The sequence below is a fragment of the Vulpes lagopus genome, chromosome 19, assembly GCF_018345385.1.
Source record: "Vulpes lagopus strain Blue_001 chromosome 19, ASM1834538v1, whole genome shotgun sequence".
NCBI classification, from domain to species: domain Eukaryota; kingdom Metazoa; phylum Chordata; class Mammalia; order Carnivora; family Canidae; genus Vulpes; species Vulpes lagopus.
In genome coordinates, this window is record NC_054842.1 from 35,674,033 (window position 1) to 35,694,796 (window position 20,764).

General features: G+C 38.0%; 1 protein-coding gene across 3 annotated transcripts in view; it reads right to left on the reverse strand.

Moving 5' to 3' along the window:
* The window catches only part of PIK3CB (phosphatidylinositol-4,5-bisphosphate 3-kinase catalytic subunit beta), a 205,757-nt gene that overhangs the window by 123,184 nt on the left and 61,809 nt on the right, over positions 1-20,764 (reverse strand). For all 3 annotated transcript variants that reach the window (XM_041734141.1, XM_041734139.1, XM_041734140.1), the window contains one exon: positions 2,185-2,371. In XM_041734141.1, coding sequence (XP_041590075.1) covers positions 2,185-2,355 — 171 coding nt within the window. In that variant the 5' untranslated portion in view covers positions 2,356-2,371. The remainder of the gene's footprint in view (positions 1-2,184; positions 2,372-20,764) is intronic.

Consider the following 20,764-nt stretch of genomic DNA (forward strand, 5'->3'; position numbering starts at 1 on the left):
GCACAAAAACCAAGAATTGAAAATAACAGACCTGGAGTAAAAATCACAGATAATCCTCAGATTCAGTTATATACTGGAGAAAGTGCTGCTGGGCAACGATAGAAAAAATAGGTAAAAAGGATTTCATCAAAACTTTTAAAATTTTATACATCAAAGGACACTACTGTGAGTGTGAAAAGGCAACCCAAAGAATGGGAGGAAATGTTTGCCAATTATATTTCTGAAAAGAGACTAATATATAGGATATATGAAGAACTCCTGTGACTCAGCAACAAAAAGTAAACAATTAAATTTAAAAATGTCCAATGGTCTTGAACAGAAAAGTCTACAAATGGCCAATAAGAACATGAAAAGAGGGACACCTGGGTGGCTCAGTGGTTGAGCGTCTGCCTTTGGCTCAGGGCATGATCCCAGAGGTCCTGGGATTGAGTCCTACTTCGGGCTCCCTGTATGGAGCCTGATTCTCCCTCTGCCTGTGTCTCTGCCTCTGTATGTATCTCTCATGAATAAATAAGTAAAATCTTAAAAAAAAAAAAAAAAAAACATGAAAAGATGCTTGACATTAGTCATTAAGGAAATACAAATAAATACTGCATATGATACCATTTCACAGCCATAAAAATGGTGATAGAAAACAAACAACAAAAACAGAAAATAACAAGTGTTAGCCAGGCTGTGGAGAAACTAGAACCCCCCATGTATTGCTGAATAGGAATGAAAAATGGTAACACCACTGTGGAAAACAGTTTGGCAATTCTTTAAAAATCAAAACAGAATTACCATACGATATAAAAATTCCTCTTCCAGACATATACCCAAAAAAAATTGAAAGCAGGACTCAAACAAATACCTGTACATCAATGTTCATCATAGCCATTATTCATAGTATTACTCACAATAGCCAAATCATATGCCCTGATTTTCATATTGGATTCAGCTATTAGAAAAATGTTAAAAAGAAAGTTCAGAAAAATAATTTCATTTACATTTCATAGTACTCACAAATCAATATCACTCATCAATTCACTTTAAAAAATAATCCAAGAAAACAAGCAAGCCTTGCTATGTAAAAAAGTTACTTCCAAATTGATGATTTGAGGGGGATGGGTGAAATAGGTGATGGGAATTAAGGAGGGCAGAGTGCACTTGTAGTGACGAGCACAGGGTGTTGTACGCAAGTGTTGAATCACTATACTGTACACTTGAAACTAATATTATACTGTATATTGACTAACTGGAATTTAAATTAAAAACTTAAAAAAAAAGGGGACGCCTGAGTGGCTCAGCGGTTGAGCGTCTGCCTTTGATTCAGGGAATGATTCTGGGATCCTGGATCGAGTCCCACATCGGGCTCCTTGCAGGGAGCCTGCTTCTCCTTCTGCCTGTGTCTCTGCCTCTCTGTGTTTTTCATGAATAAATAAAATATTTAAATTTAAAAAAAAAAACTTAAAAAAAAAGGGTAGCCCAGGTGGCTCAGCGGTTTAGCACCAGCTTCAGCCCAGGGCGTGATCCTGCAGATGGAGACCCGGGATTGAGTCCCACATTGGGCTCCCTGCATGGAGCCTGCTTCTCCCTCTGCCTGTGTCTCTGCCTCTTTCTCTCCATGTGTCTCTCATGAATAAATAAATAAAATCTTAAAAAAAATAATAAAAGAAAAACTTAAAAAAAAAAAAAGAGTTTGCTTCCAAAGGAAGGCATGCTACTTATGACTGGGGGAAACCTTTCTTCCCCACAGTTACCATGAAAAGTCAGCGTAGGGAGGAAGGAAAAGGAGAGAAAAGACAATCAACCAAAAGTCACATACAGAAAAATTAAGACAAGTTCAAAGATAGTAATTAAAAAGATTTTAACTCAAAACTTCCTTGGTAATGTCAAATTCCTTTAAGCAGCCTGAACAAAAGTTTCAAACTAACATAGGTTAATTTTTCTTAAATCAGATATCACACATTGTTTAAAGTAAGAGTGAGAATTATCTTTTATATATCTACAAAAGACCAAACATGTATCAAAGTCTTTAAAATCAGTGACCTAAAGATTAATTTTTAGGTCACATTAATAACATTTCTATAGAATATAGTCACATAACATTTTCTCTTTTTTTGTAATATTTTTTATAATAGAGTATCATCCCCTAAGTGATAAAGTAAATAAGCTACATTTATAAAAATTCTACCAATTACATACCTGCTTAATATAGGAAATGGTAGCTTCCCGAGGAACCTCCAACTGAATATAAATCCCAGTGGGCAAAAGGAAATCCACAGGTATGGAGCCATCAGATGCTAACTGTGAATCCACTGCCCAGATGTCAAGGATGTCTGCCATAGCAGGAGGCATTATGAAATTGAAGCACATTCATAACCATGGGGCCCTAGAAAGTATTAAGTAAAACTTAGTGAACCCGAAAATGAGCCAAATCTTATACTAAAATATCATAAAGCCCACCAATCCATAATAAGTCATTGGATTTCAATATAGCAAATAATGTAACAGTTGACTAATTAAAGATTAAGCCACCAGAAATAAATTGTTGTTTAAAAACACTTTTGGTTATCATTCCATACATTATATACATAAACACACCACACTGACTCAAATTCAACCAAAGTACATCATGTGAAAAAGAAGATCTGCTGTACTCGTTCCCTGTTATAATCAAGAATAAGACCTGGAAGATTGTTGAAGGTCTCACTATTAATGATTTCTCCTGTAAGAAGATGGATCTAACTGCAAAGGAACTGGCAGAAGAAAAAGAAACTGCCTTTGAGTTTCTTTCTTCTGCCTGACTAGCCCATCATTTTGATGTTACTAAAGGCTCCAAAATTGAAGAATCTAAATGTCTCTGACTCTAGTACAAATGACAATAATGCTGTACTTAAATTACTTGTGAAAAATGACACGTTTGAAGGAGTATGTGCTTCTTGGTATAAATTTGGGATGGTTTATCATCATGCTGTTAGTGCTGCATTCTAAATAAAATATATATTGAAATAAAAAATAAAAAAATAAAAATAAAATAAAAACACATGGAAGCAAATGAAAATGAAAGCACAACAGCCCAAAACCTTTCGGATGCAGCAAAAGCAGTCCTAAAAGGTAAGTATATTATATTACAGGCCTAACTCAAGAAGCAAGAAAAGTCTCAAATACACAACCATACCTTGCACCTAAAGGAGCTAGAAAAGGAACAGCAAATAAAGCCTAAAGCCAGTATAATGGAACTTATAAAGATTAGAGCAGAAATAAGTAATATAGAAAAAGAACAGATTAATGAAACTAAGAGCTGGTTCTTTGAAAATATATAATAAACATCTAGCCAGGGAAATCCCTGGGTGGCTCAGCGGTTAAGTGCCTGCCTTCGGCCCAGGGTGTGATCCTGGAGACCCGGATTGAGTCCCACATCGGGCTCCCTGCAAGGAGCCTGCTTCTCCCTCTGCCTGTGTCTCTGCCTCTCTCTCTGTGTGTCTCTCATGAATAAATAAATAAAATCTTTAAAAAATATATATAACAAAATAAAATAAAACATCTAGCCAGATATATCAAAAAGAAAAGAGGAAGGACACAAATAGATAAAATCATGAATGACTGAGGAGATCACAACCAATATCACAGAAATACAAACAATTATAATACTATTAAAAATTATATGCAAACAAACTGGGTAACCTGGAAGAAATGGACAAATTCCTAGAAACTTAAAAACTGTCAAAACTGGGACAGAAAGAAATAGGAAATTTGAATAGACCCATAACCAGCAAAGAAATTTAATGAGTAATCAAAAATCTCCCAACAAACAAAAGCCCTGGGCTAGTGGCTTCCCAAGGGAATTCTACCTTCTTTTTTTTTTTTTTTAATTTTATTTATTTATTTATGATAGTCACAGAGAGAGAGAGAGAGAGAGAGAGAGAGAGAGAGAGAGAGAGAGGCAGAGACATAGGCAGAGGGAGAAGCAGGCTCCATGCACCGGGAGCCCGACGTGGGATTCGATCCCGGGTCTCCAGGATCGCGCCATGGGCCAAAGGCAGGCGCCAAACCGCTGCGCCACCCAGGGATCCCACCTTTTTTTTTTTAACCAGACATTTTAAAAAGAGTTAAAGAGTTAAGAGTTTCTTCTCAAACTGTTCCAAAAAATAGAAACGGAAGAAAAATTTCCAAACTCATTCTACAAAGCCAGCATTACTTTGATCCCAAAACTAAAAGGCCCCACTTAATAAAGGAGAACTATAGGCCAATACCCCTGATGAACATGGATGCAAAAATTCTCAACAAAATACTAGCAAATCAAATTCAACAGTACATTAAAAGAATTCACCACAATCAAGTGGGATTTATTCCTGGACTGCAGGGATGGTTCAATATTTGCAAATTCATCATTGTGATACATGATATTAATAGAAGGATAAAAACCATATGATCCTGTCAATAGATGTAGAAAAAGCATTTGACAAAATACAGCATACTTTCCTGATAAAAACCCTCAACAAAGTGGGTATAGATAGAACATACCTCAACAGCATAACGGCTATATATGAAAGATCCACAGCTAATATTATCCTCAATGGGAAGAAACTGAGAGCCTTTCCCCTATCGTCAGAAATAAGACAAGGATGTCCACTCTCACCATTACTATTTAACTGAGTCCTTGCCTCAGCAATCAGACTACAAAAAGAAATAAAAGGCACCCAAATTTGCAAAGAAGTCAAACTTTCAGTATTTGCCAATGACATGATACTCTATGTAGAAAACCAGAAAAAGACTCTACCAAAAAACTGCTAGCACTCATACATGAATTTAGCAAAACCCAAGGATATAAAGGCAATGTGCAGAAATGTGTTGCATTTCTATACACTAATAATGAAGTAGCAGAAAAAGAATTCAAGGAATTTATCTCATTTGCAATTGCATCAAAACCAGTAAGATACCTAGGAAGAAATCGAACTAAGTAAAAGATTTGTACTCTGAAAACCACAGAGCACTTATAAAAGAAATTGAAGAGGACACAAGTAAATGGAAAAGCATTGTATGCTCAGGGACTGGAAGGATAAACCTTGTTAAAGTCTTTATACACAGGGCAGCCCTCCTGCATGGAGCTCCCTGCTTCTCAGTCTGCCTGTGTCTCTGCCTCTCTCTCTCTCTCTCTCATGAATAAATAAATAACATCTTTTTAAAAAAATATTTAAACACAAAGCAATCTACACATTTAATGCAATCCTCATCAAAATACCACCAGCAGGGCAGCCCTGGTGGCGCAGTGGTTTAGTGCCGCCTGCAGCCCGGGGTGTGATCCTGGAGACCCGGGATCGAGTCCCACGTCGGGCTCCCTGCATGGAGCCTGCTTCTCCCTCTGCTTGTGTCTCTGTCTCTGTCTCTCTCTCTCTCTCTGTGTGTGTCTCTCATGAATAAATAAATAAAATCTTAAAAAAAAAAAAAAATACTACCAGCACCTTTCACAGAGCTAGAACAATTCTAAAATTTGCATGGAACTACAAAAGACCACCAGTAACCAAAGCAATTCTGAAAAAGAAAAACCAAAGGCATCATGATTCCGGATTTCAAGCTATATTACAAAGCTGTAGTCAACAAGACAGTATGATACTGGCACAAAAACAGGCACATAGATCAATGGAACATAAGAGAATCCAGAAATGGACCCGCAACTGTATGATCAACCAATCTTCAATGAAGCAAGAAAGAATATCCAATGGAAAAAAGACAGTCTCTTCAATAAATGGTGTTGGGAAAACTAGACAGCAACATGCAGAAGAATGAAACTAGTCCACTTTATTACACCATACACAAAAATAAATTCAAAATGGTTGAAAGACTTTAGAGTGAGACAGGAAACCATCAAAATACTAGAGGAGAACACAAATAGAAACCTCTCTGACCTCGGTTGTAGCAACTACTTACTGAACATGTCACCAGAGGCAAGGGAAACAAAAGCAAAAATGAACCATTAGGACTTTATCAAGACAAAAAAAACTTCTGCACAGTCAAGGAAACAATTAACAAAAATGGGAGAAGATATTTGTAAACAACATATCTTATAAAAGGTTAGTATCCAAAAACTATAAAGAACTTACAAATTCAATACCCAAAAAACAACCCACTTAAGAAACAGGCAGTAGACAATGATAGATACTTTGCCAAAGAAAACATCCAGATGTTTAACAGACACATGAAGAGATGCTCAATATCACTCATCATCAGGGAAATAAAAATCAAAACCAGGACGAGATACTGTCTCACACTTGTCAAAATGGCTAAAATTAATGCAAGAAACAACAGGTGTTGATGAGGATGGGAGAAACTGCACTGCCCGAACATTGCAGCATTTACTGATTCCTCTCTACTAACTCGTATACATCTTATAGTCTGGACCCATTTAATGGACACTAATACAGACCCTGAATCTTTCTCATGTGGCAGCCTTGTTTCTGTGTAGGAAGAGCAGTGCACTACTGAAAGACTGTGGTTTCAGAATCCAACAGCTTACTTGTGAGAGCTGGTACCATCTCTAACTGGCTGAAAGATCTTTAGCAAGTCACGTTATCTTCTCCCTACTTAAATTCCCTTATCTGAGAAATGATGAGATCAACAGTAACTACTTTAGAGCATAATTATAAAAACTGAAGAAAGAACACCTGGAACTTAGTAAAGACAATAAAAAAATTCCCTGTTTTTTATTTTTATTCAAAAGCCCTAAGTTCGGGACACCTAAGTGGCTCAGTAAGTTAAGCACCTCCCTTTGGCTCAGGTCATGATCTCCCTCCAGGTCCTTTCCTGGGATAGGGCTCCTTGCTCAGTGGGGAGTCTGCTTTTTCCTCTGCCCCTCCCTACTGTTCATTCATATTCTCCCCCCACCCCACCCCCGCATATAAATAAAATCTTTGATAAAAAGAAAAAAGGCCTGAGTTCTTTTGAGCTCTGAGTTCTATATTTTCAACTACTTTCATTTACCTAAAACTGACTAGCACACATTAGCCATTTAGTAATTGTTTATTTAATGTATGACAAAATATTATCCCTACTCCTACAATTAAAAAAAAAAAAAGCTCATGGGATAACAATAAAATCTAAAACAGCTAAAGGTGACTTTTTACTCTGTGTCACCATTCTAGGAACTTCTTTACATGCAATTCTAGATTTTATTCTTCCTACCACCTTATGGTAACACTGCTATTCCTTGAGGAACATAAACAGGTTGAGATCTCAAAACCACCCAGTGGCAGTCCTGGGATTTGAACTTGGGTCTAACTGTAAAGTGTGAGCCTTACACCACCTTCTGCATAATCACCATTAAAGTACCAGAAAAAAGTTTGAGACATTCAATCATAATCACATTATGTTAACTATAAGCTCCTTGAGAGCTCACCCCATTTTTTTTTTTTTTGCTTTTCTTCTCCATGCTTTTTTTTTTTATTATTTAGATTGACTGATTGATTTGAGAGGGAAAGGAAGAGAGGGAGAGAGAGTGTGTGTGTGTGTGTGTGTGTGTGTGTGTGTGTGCATGCACATGCAGGGAGAAGGACAGAAAGAAAAGCAGATTCCTCACTGAGCAGGGAGCCTGATGTGGGGCTCGATCCCAGGATCACAACCTGAGCCAGAAGACAGACGCTTAGCATACTGAGCCACCGAAGCACCCCCCTCCCCAAGCTTTTTTAAAGTATTGTCTCTTACCACAGTGTATGGAGAAGTCATCATACTTAGGCACTCTCAACTGATAATTTTATAAACATGAACAAACTATACAAAGTTACTACAGATGTCATAAATAGTCACTGGCCCTGAAATAGCTTTAGGTACATCACTGCAGAGCAGCCTTTGGAGACAGTCTTTAGTAGAGGAGCTTCTTTTTTTTTTTTTTTTAAAGATTTTATTTATTTATTCATGAAAGAGAGAGAGAGGCAAAGACACAGGCAGAGGGAGAAGCAGGCTCCCTGCATGGAGCCTGACGTGGGACTCGATCCTCGGTCTCCAGGATCATGCTCTGGTCTGAAAGCGACGCTAAACTGCTGAGCCACCCGGGGATCCCTAGGGGAGCTTTTCAAACCATGCAAGTATCAGGTGTTCTAGAAAACATGCTATACCAAATTAAATAAAAAGACCATGTTTTGTCTATATTCATCTACCACCATGCAAAGATTGGGGAAAGCCAGCTCCTGCACACCAAGTTACAGTATGTATGATAATGAATCAAGAGTTTTCAATAAAAAAAAAAAAAAGAGTTTTCAATAAAAGCTGAGAGAGGAAAAACAAAAGTTAGCATTTAAAATAGAGAAGGGATTATGAAACATCAGCCACCTGTCACACAATTACAATCATGATAAACTTGTACATGCCCCTACTTTCTTCAGCACAGATTTTGGGCAAGACTCTCGCAACTAAAAACCAAATCACCTAATGAATAACAATAGTAATAAAAGATCATGAAACTATAAAAACAAAACATTTAAGATCTCACCATTACAAGATAGCTGGAAATGCTGAGGCTTCCTCAGGCCTGAGGCCCAGAACAGCAATCTTTTCAAAGAGACAGCACCTCACCACCCAATGGCATTAACTCCCCAGATAAAAAAAATTCCGAACTTCTGGGGGTCTTGGAGGAAAAAGCACTATGGTAGATTTAAGAATTTCTTTTTTTTTTCTTTTTTTTAATTTATTTATTTTTATTTATGATAGTCACAGAGAGAGAGAGAGAGAGAGAGAGGGGGGGGGGGCAGAGACACAGGCAGAGGGAGAAGCAGGCTCCATGCATCGGGAGCCTGATGTGGGATTCAATCCCGAGTATCCAGGATCGCGCCCTGGACCAAAGGCAGGTGCCAAATCGCTGCGCCACCCAGGGATCCCGATTTAAGAATTTCTTGAAGTAGTTGTAACTAAAAGAAATTACAAAAAAGAATTCCTGGGCCCTTACTTTCCTTCCTTTCTGGATCTGTTGTTCAACACTCTCACACATTCTATCCTTAATCCTGCCACCCTGAGCCACTAATATTTGCCAACATATCCCATACTCTCTCCTGCCTCCTACTTTAAACATCATTCCCTCTCCCTAAGATGTCCTCATCTACATTATCTCCTGATCAACTCTTAGTACACCCAGGTACCAAGGCATACCTATGTCAAGGCAGGAGCATACTACATTGAAGCTGGTTGCTTATAAATAGCTCCCAACTTCCTATTATTTCCACCTCTTTATCTGCAGCTTTGACACATTATGGTCTCAGTAGTTACTTACATATAGCTAAATGAATTAATGAATGAAACAAATTCTATGGAAGTCACTTAGGAGACCAATTATACTAAGACAATAAAAAATGTGATTTTGGTGACTCAGAGGTTGAGCATCTGCCTTTGGCTCAGGATATGATCCCAGGATCTGGGATCGAGTCCCTCATCAGGCTCCTTGCATGGAGCCTGCTTCTCCCTCTTCCTGTGTCTCTGTCTCTCTCCCTCTCTCTGTGTCTCTTTCATGACTAAATAAAATCTTTAAAAAATAAAAAATGTAATTTAAATCATGCTTAACATGGAAAACTTTAACTATGTGGCCTTCAATGCAATCTCTCAGTACCCAATCTAAGAAATTCCATAAATAGCCCACAAAGGTGACATCTTTCCATGAAGTCAGGGTAATATTTACCATTATATAGATAAAATGCCATGCACATATAGATCTCCTAGAACTCATTAAATTAAAAAAACTGAAATGATTTAATTCAGAGATCAGTTAAGTCTATTTGCAAATGGTTTTATAAAATCGCAGTCTATATTTTATAGCAGATGTATCTTTCCGTAAAACAGTAAATCAGAAAAATATTAACAAATATACAGAACTGATTGCATCATCATTTACAATGGGATCAAGCTTCACCTAATATCACTTTGTCTCTAATCCATAAACTTGGGATCCCTGGGTGGCGCAGCGGTTTGGCGCCTGCCTTTGGCCCAGGGTGCGATCCTGGAGACCCAGGATCGAATCCCACATCGGGCTCCCGGTGCATGGAGCCTGCTCCCTCTGCCTGTGTCTCTGCCTCTCTCTCTCTCTCTGTGTGACTATCATAAATAAAAGTTAAAAAAATAAAAAAAAACTCATTGATCTAATCCATAAACTTCTGTCATGTGAAGAGGAACATGAAATATATCTTACCTATAACCTAAGCACCGCATTCCAAAAAACAAAACAAAACAAAACACACACACACAAACATAAAAACAAAAAAGACACTCAGGTCAACATAGAACATATAATTACAGCCTAATATGTAGGTTATATTTGTGAATCACTTTATTTTTTTTAAGATTTTATTTATTTGGGGATCCCTGGGTGGCGCAGTGGTTTTGGCGCCTGCCTTTGGCCCAGGGCGCGATCCTGGAGACCCAGGATCGAATCCCACGTCGGGCTCCCAGTGCACGGAGCCTGCTTCTCTCTCTGCCTATGTCTCTGCCTCTCTCTCTCTCTCTCTCTCATTCTCTCTCTGTGACTATCATAAATTAAAAAAAAAAAAAAAAGATTTTATTTATTTATTCATGAGAGAGAAAGAAGAGAGAGAGAGAGAGATAAGCAGAGGGAGAAGCAGGCTCCAAGCAGGGAGCTCAATGTGAGACTCAATCCCGGGACTCCGGAATCACACCCTGAGCGAAAGGCAGACGTTCAACCATGGAGCTACCCAGGTGTCCCTGTGAATCACTTTTATTAAAGTGATTCACACCGGGCGGCCCCGGTGGCGCAGCGGTTTAGCGCCGCCTGCAGCCTGGGGAGTGATCCTGGAGACCCGGGATCGAGTCCCACATTGGGCTTCCTGCATGGAGCTTGCTTCTCCCTCTGCCTGTGTTGCTGCCTCTCTCTCACTCTCTCTGAATGAATAAATAAATCTTTAAAAATTTTTAAATAAATAATAAACCAATGCTCAATGTTTTCAAGGACTTTAAGCTAAATACTACCCAGAAGAATGGTTTTCAATCCTCTTATATTCCATACTCTTTTTTTTTTTTTTTAAGATTTTATTTATTCATGAGAGACACAGAGAGAGAGAGGCAGAGACACAGGCAGAGAGAGAAGCAGGCTCCATGCAGGGATCCTGATGTGGGACTTGATCCTGGGACTCTAAGATCATGCCCTGGGCCAAAGGCAGATGCTCAACCGCTGAGCCACCCACGCGTCCCCCTCCATATTCTTTTTAAACAAATATTATATACACTTTAAAAATCTGAAATGAAATTATTCATAATTTACATATATATACCTAATTTCAAAATAAACCTATATAATACTCTAGCTGTAACATAAAAGGAGAAATAAAAGAAAATAATAAAGCTTTTCTCAATATGTAAATACATGGGCATAACCAAACCTGTTTTATAAAGCAGTCATGTTTGCCTCTATACATAGAAACATCATGGATATGACAAATACTAATACAGACTAACCCAAATGTGTTATACTAATGATCAAATACTACAAATGCCACTCACTGGTGCCACAGGTTTTCCAAATCTGTATGTTTCAAAATCAATATTTTTTGAAATCAAGTAAAAAATACTTTGTATTATATTTTTACCTAATACAGAGTTAAGATCTCAGCTCAGATAAAAATAAACGGTTTTCACCTACACACATATCTGGAAGAAATTCAAAAATTGTCTTGTACATGAGGCATTTTTTTGTTGTTGTAAAAGACTGTCTCAGGGGTGCCTGGGTGGCTCAGACGGTGAACCGTCTGCCTTCGGCTCAGGTCACGATCTCAGAGTCCTGAGATCAAGCCCCCTCATCAGGCTCCCCACTCTACAGGGAGCTTGCCTCTCCCTGTCCCTCTGGCTGTCGCTCCCCCTGCTCTCTGTCATTCTGTCAAGTAAATAAATAAAATCTTAAAAAACAAAAAAAAGACAATCCTATGCATTGCAGGATGTCCAATAATCCATTACTTACTAGTAAATAGCACCTCTTCAAATCATTGTATCAACAAGTACAAAAATAATCACCCTTTACAAATTTCAAAAAACACTTTATAGCAGGGAGGTCACACTGTCCACTTTCAGAACCACTGCTCTTCAACAATGCCTACTATTTCTCAAAGTAGTAATGACCTAGAAAAGTTTGGGGTTTCTTTTTAAGATTTCATTATTTGAAAGAGAGAGAAAGAAAGAGAGAAAGAGGGAGCACAAGCAGGGGGAGGGGCACAGGGAGAGGGACAAGCAGACTCCCTGCTGACCAAGGAGCCAGAGGTGGGGCTCAATACCAGGACCCTGAGATTATGACCAAGTGAGCCACCAAGGTACCTTGACCTAGAAATGTTTTTATCTAGACCTAATTATACTCCATAGTTAAAATAGTAATGAACACAATTTGTCATACAGGGTGTCCGTTTGTTTTTCTTTTGGAGAGTGAGTATATCAACCATCTTCATTCCAGAAATGTCATCCAATCAATTCCAGTACCTATTTTTTTTAAGTTTTTATTTATTTATTTATTAGAGAGAGTAAGAGAGAGAGAGAACAACAGGGAGTGGCGGGCAGAGGGAGTGCTGAGCAGGGAGCCTGATGCAGGGATCGATCCCAGAACCCCAGGATCATGACCTGAGCAGAAGGCAGACACTTAACTGACTCAGCTGCTCAGGCACCCCTCTGGTACCTATTTATAACAAGTGACATCATGATAACCAGAAATGACTATATCTAGCAAAGGATACCCACATGCTAAGTGCTGTGAGGGTGAGTCATGAGCCAAACTGTACAAGTGTATGGTGATGCTGGTGAGTAACTAACCAACAGCTCTCACATCTAGGAACTGAATCAGGGCCAGAAAGCCATGTGGATGTCAAACAGTAACATGAGAAGAATTTTAAATAGCTTTACAGCTTTAGAAAAAGAACTATTCCAGGCTCTGAACCTTTTAGTTCTCTCTGCTGTCATTTTGAAAATAAGTTGTAATACATAAAAAGTAAAACAGCATCCTAAAAAGGTGGCATTTCTCCCAACAAATCATTTCAGGATTACTATTTTAGATACTAATTTAACTTTGGTCTATGCAAGTATTTGTCTGTTTAAATGCTTTTCTTCAGAGACCAATTATCCTCCTAAACTATCTAACCATGAATGACAAATGCTTATGTGTCTTTTATTTCCTCTTCACTAGTAACAGTAAACAGAATTTTTAAAGATTTAAAAAGCAAGGAAAAATGAAGAGATACTTTCCTTGGTGCAAACACTCTTCTTTCACTGCCTGTTCTATCTAGAGTACATGGTAAGTTAGGAGAGGCAGGCTGACAGTGTCATCTCAGTGCTAAGGCTTTCACCAAGAGAAAAAGGAAAAAAATTGGAATTCAAGTTAATAAATACTTATTAGCTACTTACACTTTTTAAGACACCATATCACACACCTGACTGGGAGAAAAGGAAATTACAAAAATAAAACATGGACCAGTTTGCAACCCAGTCAGTAACACAGCACTCAAGTTGGCTGAGACAAACAAATGGGAGGCTCGTCTGTTCTGTTTCATTCAAATGGTGCACCGTCTTAAACTATTGGAGATAATAAAACAGAGAGATAGTAACGGCTCATATTACTGTTTTCCACCTCAATCCAGAGAGCCTCAATCACAAGAGATGAAGATGGACTATTAAAAAAGGGAAATATAAAGTACCTGCCTGACTTTCAGAAAGAAGGTTGGAAGGCAGCACCACAGCACTGCTGTCATGAAACCCCACCTCCACTGCCACACACTGCCTCAGCCTATGACCTGTGCACGACAGAACAAGTACTAGGAGTTATATGGTTTGGAGTAGAATTCATTATAGGTCACTATGTATAGTTTCTCAAAAAAATATGAAATCCTGGGGCGCCTGGGTGCTCAGTCAGTTAAGTATCTGCCTTAGGCTCAGGTCTTGATTTCCTGGGTCCTGGGATGGAGCTCCAAATTGGGCTCCCTCCTCAGCAGGGAGTCTGCTTCTCCCCCCACCCCTTCCTCTGCCTCTTCTCCCTGCTTGTATGACTGCTCACTGTCTCTCAAATAAATATTCTTTTTTTTTAAATTTTATTCATTTATGATAGTCACATGCAGAGAGAGAGAGAGAGAGAGAGAGAGGCAGAGACACAGGCAGAGGGAGAAGCAGGCTCCATGCACTGGGAGCCCGACATGGGATTCGATCCCGGGTCTGCAGGATTGCGCCCTGGGCCAAAGGCAGGCGCCAAACCGCTGCGCCACCCAGGGATCCCAATATTCTTTTTTTAAATATTCTTTTTAAAAAGAATCTGAAATATTCATCTGTTTATGCTTCAAGCCACTTATGGCTAAGGTCCTGTATTTAATTTATAATAATACCATACAGTTAATCTAATGAACCACATTTTGTTTGAAAAAACTCAAAAACAGCATTATTTTTAAAACTATTACTTGGGGGATGCCTGGGTGGCTCAGCAGTTGAGCATCTGCCTTGGCTCAGGGTGTGATCCTAGGGTCCTGGGATCGAGGCCCATATCAGGCTCCTCGCAGGGAGCCAACTTCTCCCTCTGCCTATGTCTCTGCCTCTATGTGTCTCTCAAGAATAAATAAAATGAATGAATAAATAAGTAAATAAATAACACTATTACTGGGGACTCCTGGGTGGCTCGTCCAGCTGAGTATCTGACTCTTGATTTCAGTTCAGGTCATGATCTTGGGGCCATATGATCAAGGCCCCGGGACAAGCCCTGTGTTGGACTCCATGCTCAGCTGAGAGTCTGCTTGAGATTCTCTATCCCTCTCTCTGCCTATCCCCCATTACATGAACATGCTCGCTCACTCTAAAATAAATTTTTAAAAATTTTTAAAAATAAAACAGCATTACTTTTTGTCATGAGAACTTTTAAGTTCTACTCTCAGCAACTTTTCAAATACATAATGCAGTATTATTAACTATAGTCTTATCATGAGTATATTACACTCATGACTTATTTTATAACTCGAAGTTTGTACCTTTTGATCCCCCCCTTCACACATTTTGCCAACATTCCACCCCTGCCTTTGGCAATCAACAATCTGCTCTATGTATTGATTAGTACGGTTTAGGAAATTTTTTTTTAATTTCTACTTATAAGTGATATCATATAATATTTGTCTTTCTCTGAATTTTCACTTAGCATAATCCCCTCAAAATCTATCCATGTTGTTCCACATCATAAGATTTCCTTTCTTTTTATGGCTGAATAATATTTCTATGTGTGTGTGTGTGTACACACATTTTCTTTATCCATTCATCCATCAGTGGACATTTAGGCTGCTTCCACATCTTGGCTCTTGTAAACAATGCTGTAACGAACGGAGGGATGCATATCTTTTTCAGTTACTGTTTTTGTTTCCTTCAGATAAAAGCCAGAAGTGGAATTGCTGGATCAGATGGTAGTCCTATTTTTAATTTTGGGGGAAATCTCCACACTGTTTTCCATTACGGTTCCACCAATTTACATTTCCACCAACAGTGCACAAGGGATTCCTTTACTATACATTCTCACCAATACTTGTTATTGCCTGTCTTTTTGATACCAGCCACATTCTAACAGGGTGAAGTGATTATCTTGTGGTTTTTTATTTTCCTGAAAGTTGAACAACTTTACAAGTATTTGTTGGACATCTGCAGGTCTTCTTTGGAAAAATATCTATTCAGATCTTTGCCAATTTTTTTTTTGGGGGGGGGACACTATTAACTTGTATGGGTTCTTTATGTTTTGAATATTAACCTCTCTCATCAAGTATGATTTGCAAATATTTTCTCCCATTTCATAGGTTGTCTTTTCATTTTATTGACAGTTTCCTTTGCTGTGTAGAAGTTTTTTAGTTTGATTTAGTTCAACTTGTTTATTTATGCTTTTTTTTTTTCCTTTGCTTTTGATGTCAAATCCATCACCAAATCCAGAATACTGTCAAAATCAAAGTAGGGGGGATTACCACCTATATTTTCACCTAGGAATTTATGGATTCAGGTCTTAAGTTCACATCTTTACTCTGTACTGAATTTTTGTCTATGCTGTAAGACAAGGATCGAGTTTCATTCCTTTGTATACAGCTGTCCAGGTTTCCCACTACCTTGTATGAAAGAGATTATCTTTACCTCCACTGTATTTTCTTAGCTTCTTTGTCATAAATTAATTGAACATATATGCATCACTTTATTTCTGGGCTTTCTATTATGCTCCATTGATCCAAGTGTCTGTTTTATAACAATAACACAGTTTTAGTTACTATAACTTTGTAATATAATTTGAAATCGGGAAGTGTGATGCCTCCAGCTTTTTTGTTCTTTCTCACAATTGCTTTGGCTAGTCAGTATCTTTTGTGGTTCCATACAAATTTTAGGATTGTTTATTCTTATTTTTGTTAAAAAAAAAAGTCACTAGTATTATAATAGGAATTGTTACTGAATCTGTAAATTGCTTTGAGTAGTATGGACATTTTTACAATATTATTTTTTCCAAACCATGAGCAGAAACTATTTACTGTGTTTTCTTTTTTTTCATTAATATCCTATACTTTATGTGTGCAGATCTTTTATCTCATTGGTTATGTTTATTCCTAGATATTTTATTGCAACTGATACATTTTTGATACAACTGTAAATAGGACTGTTTTCCTAATTTCTTTTTCATAGTTCATCAACGGAGTATAGAAATGCAACAGATTTTTGTATATTGATTTTTGTATTTGCCAAATTCCCTGAATTCATTTAATAGCTCTAACAGTTTTTCATGGAGTGTTAGAGCTTTGTACATCCTATCTTCTTTCTTCACCTGCTAATAATGAAGATTTTAATTCTTCCTTTCTGATTTGGATGTCTTTTATTTATTTTCCTTGCCAACTGCTCTGGCTAAGACTTCCAACATGATGTCAAATAAAAGGGATGAAAGAAGGCATCCTTTTCTTGTTCCTTATCTTAGGGAAAATTTTTTCAATTTTTCAACAATTTTATGATGTTGACTATGGTTTTTCATACGTGGCCTTTATTATGTTAAGGTATGTTTTCTCTGTACCCACTTTGTTGAGTTTTTTTTTTTATCATAAACTGATGTCAAATTTTGTCAAATGCTTTTTCCTTTTTATTTTTCCTTAAGATTTTATTTATTTGAGAGAGAGAGAGAGAGAGAGAATGATTGAGAGGGAAGGAAAGAGGGAAAGGGAAAAGCAGACTCCCTACTAAGCAGGAAGCCCAAAGTGGGGCTCAATCCCAGGACCCTGAAATCATGACCCAAGAAAGGAACACTTAACTGACTGAGACACCCAGGCATACCTCAAATGCTTTTTCTTTATCTATTGAGTCAACATGGTTTCTAAACCTTCATTTTGTTAATACAGTGATGTATAACACTGACTGACTTACGGATATTGAACCATCTTTCCATCCCCAGAATAATCCTACTTGATCACACTGTAGGATTCTTTTAATGTACTGGTGAATTCAGTTTGCTAATATTTTGTTCAGGATTTCTGCATCTATGTTCATCAGGAATATTGGCCCATAATTTTCTTTTCTTGTGGGTCCTTGCCTGGTTTTGGTGTCAGTATAATGCTGGCCTCATTAAATGAGTTTATTAGAGTTCCTTCCTCTTCCATTTTTTAGAAGAGATTGAGAAGGAGTGGTATTAATTCTTCTTTAAATGTTGGGCAGAATTCACTAGTGAAACCATCTGGTCCTGGAATGTTGTTTGTTGGGAGGTATTTAGTTACTGATTCAATCTCCTTACCAGTAATCTGTTCACATTTTCTACTTCATGATTTGGTCTTGGTTGATTGCATGGTTCTAGGAATTCATCTATTTCTTTTAGGCTGTCCAATTTGTTGGTGTTTAAACAACATTATTTATATCTCTTCTCTTCTTAATACACCATTTAAAATACAGCTTTGTTGTGGAATGTGATTTTCTTTTTATTCATTTATAACACCCACATCCCTTACTGTTACAAATAAATTATTTAGAGGAAATAAAATGGAAAATGTCATTAAAGCTAAACCAGAATATATTTCCTGATTGAATTCAGCTCTTAAAACCAAGATTCTCTTGATCTTTTTTTTTTTTCCAAAGAAAAGTTACTACTAGAGGTACATTTGACTTTATTTCTCAGTTCTGTAAACTGAGGGGATACTCTCACAGAATTTATAATGTATTAGCTAAAACGTTAGCAATGAAAAAAAGGTTTAAGAATCAAAATAATCTAATAGAATATTTTAAAACTAGCTGCAGGGGTGCCTGGGTGGCACAGTCGATTGGGTGCCTGCCTTGAGCTCAGGTCATGATCTGAGGGTCCTGGGATCGAATCCCATATCAGGCTTCCTGTTCAGTGGGGACTCTGCTTCTCCCTCTCCCACTGCCCCAACTTCTGCTCATGCATGCTCTCTCTCACTCATTCTCTCTCAAATAAATAAAATCTTTAATAAGTAAATTAAATAAATAAAAAGTAAAACCTAGCTGCAAAACACTTATAATTACGTGATAATGAGTTCTGCCTAGTGACTTAGAATAACTTTTTTTAAAGGCCTCAAAATTCCTGTACTTCTATTTGTCCTTTAACTTCCTCCTATTCTTTACTTTTTTCCTTCTACTAAGAATTGAGGACTATGTTCTTTCCTTTTATATGAGCTCTGCTTGGCCAATTAAACAAAGCAGAGGTAATGCTCCACTTGTATCTGGACCTAGGTTTAAGAAATTGGTACTTTCTACCTGCTACCTCTTAAGACACGTGCTTGTGAGATGCTCATTCTAAAAGCCGCGTGTAGGTGGTCTGACCAATCCCAAAAGGTAGATTTCTAAGTGAACAGGCCTTCATGACTCCAGCCCTCAGATTATGAGTTTCTCCACTTGAGGCCCAGATATCATAGACCTGAGACAAGATGACCTTGCTGTGCCGTGTCCAAATTCCTGACCTCAGAGGAAAGGCATAACAAACCAGATGTTTTACACCACTAAATTTTGGAGTGATTTGTTACAGCAACAGATAATTAGAATATAATCTGTTAAATTAAAAAATCAAATTACAGGGACGCCTGGGTGGCTTAGTCATTTAAGCATCTGTCTTTGGCTCAGGTCATGATCTGAGTCAGGGTCCTGAGATTGAGCCAGCACTGGGCTGGCTCCCTGCTCAGCGAGAGTTTGCTTCTCTCTGCCCCTTCCCCCACTCATGCACACATGCGTACTCTCTCAAATAAATAAAATCTCTTAAAAAGAGAAATCAAATTACACTACTACAGTCAAGAGTTAATTCACTTGTTTCTTTTTTTTTTTTTTTAGCTTTTATTTACTTATTTATGTGCGCGCGCGAGAGAGACAGAGAAAGAGAGAACGAGAGAGAGAGAGAGAGAGAGAGAGAGAGAGAAGCAGAGACACAGGCATAGGGAGAAGCAGGCTCCATGCAGGGAGCCTTGATCCCCGGTCTCCAGGATCACGCCCTGAGCTGAAGGCGGCGCTAAACCGCTGAGCCATCTAGGCTGCCCTCACTTGTTTCTTTAAAAAAAAAAAATACACACACATACATACCATCTTCTTAAATATGTATGTTTTGCAAGGGCAATTCTTATAAGAAACATCTTCTTATATACAAATAACTTCAGAATATTAGCAAACAAGTTAATCTCTGAAATTACAACCACTCAAACCAAAATCCTACTGAAATTAAAATGGAATTGAGAACTAAAAGTTAAAATTAAATTATCTGTGATAATATTAATGTTGCTATATCAATTCCCCTGAAAATGAGGTATATGTTAAATGAGCTTTTAAAAACATATCTGTATATAAAAGTGAAAATTCCATCACCAAATTTTGATCTATCAAAACTTCAATTATAAAAACTGTCAAGACAACTTCCTTAAATCATAATTGCTGAAACTAGACTCCCAATTAATAAACCAATACATGCTGTAGTCAATTTCCTTAAATGTCTATTTTAAATTCTTATTTTTTCAAAGAAAATGCAGAATATTTAAACAAGTTCTTAATTTTTTTTTTTTAGATTTTATTTATTTGAGAGAGACAAAGAGAGAATGGGCAGGAGTGAGGCATTAGGGAGGGGAAGAGGGACAAGCAGACTCCCTGCTAAGGGAGGAGCCAGACAACACAGGGCAAGGAGCCCAATGTGAGGCTCGATCTCAGGACCCCAAGATCACAACAAAGCGAAAGTCAGTCGGTTAACCATACCGAGCCACCAGGCGCCCCTAATTTAATATTTCAAAGCCAACTGGTATTTTGTCTACAACTTGGCATAAGCACATAACCTAAGAATCATTTCATCTCACATTATAAGCTTCCATCCACTGTAAGAACATGATGGAGTTTGTACCCAGGACCTGGATGATTCTACAGAGCTATGGAGAAGCCTGGCTCTTAAAATAAAGAACCCCACACTATGGGCAGCCCAGGTGGCTCAGCGGTCTAAGCGCCACCTTCAGTCCAGGGCGTGAACCTGGAGACCCAGGATCAAGTCCCACATCAGGCTTCCTGCATGGAGCCTGCTTCTCCCTCTGCCTGTGTCTCTGCCTCTCTCTCTCTCTCTCTCTCTCTGTGTCTCTCATGAGTAAATAAATAAAATCTTAAAAAAAAAAAAAAAGAACCCCACACTAATGAAAGCAGCTTTAGCATCTCATATTCTTTCAAAATTGCAGAAGAATAAGGTGAAAGGAGGCACAATGCAAACACTTTCCTTATGCCTTTTTTTTTTTTTAAGATTTTATTTATTTATTCATGAGAGACACAGAAAGGCAGAGACACAGGCAGAAAAAGAAGCAGGCCTCCGGAAAGGAGCCCA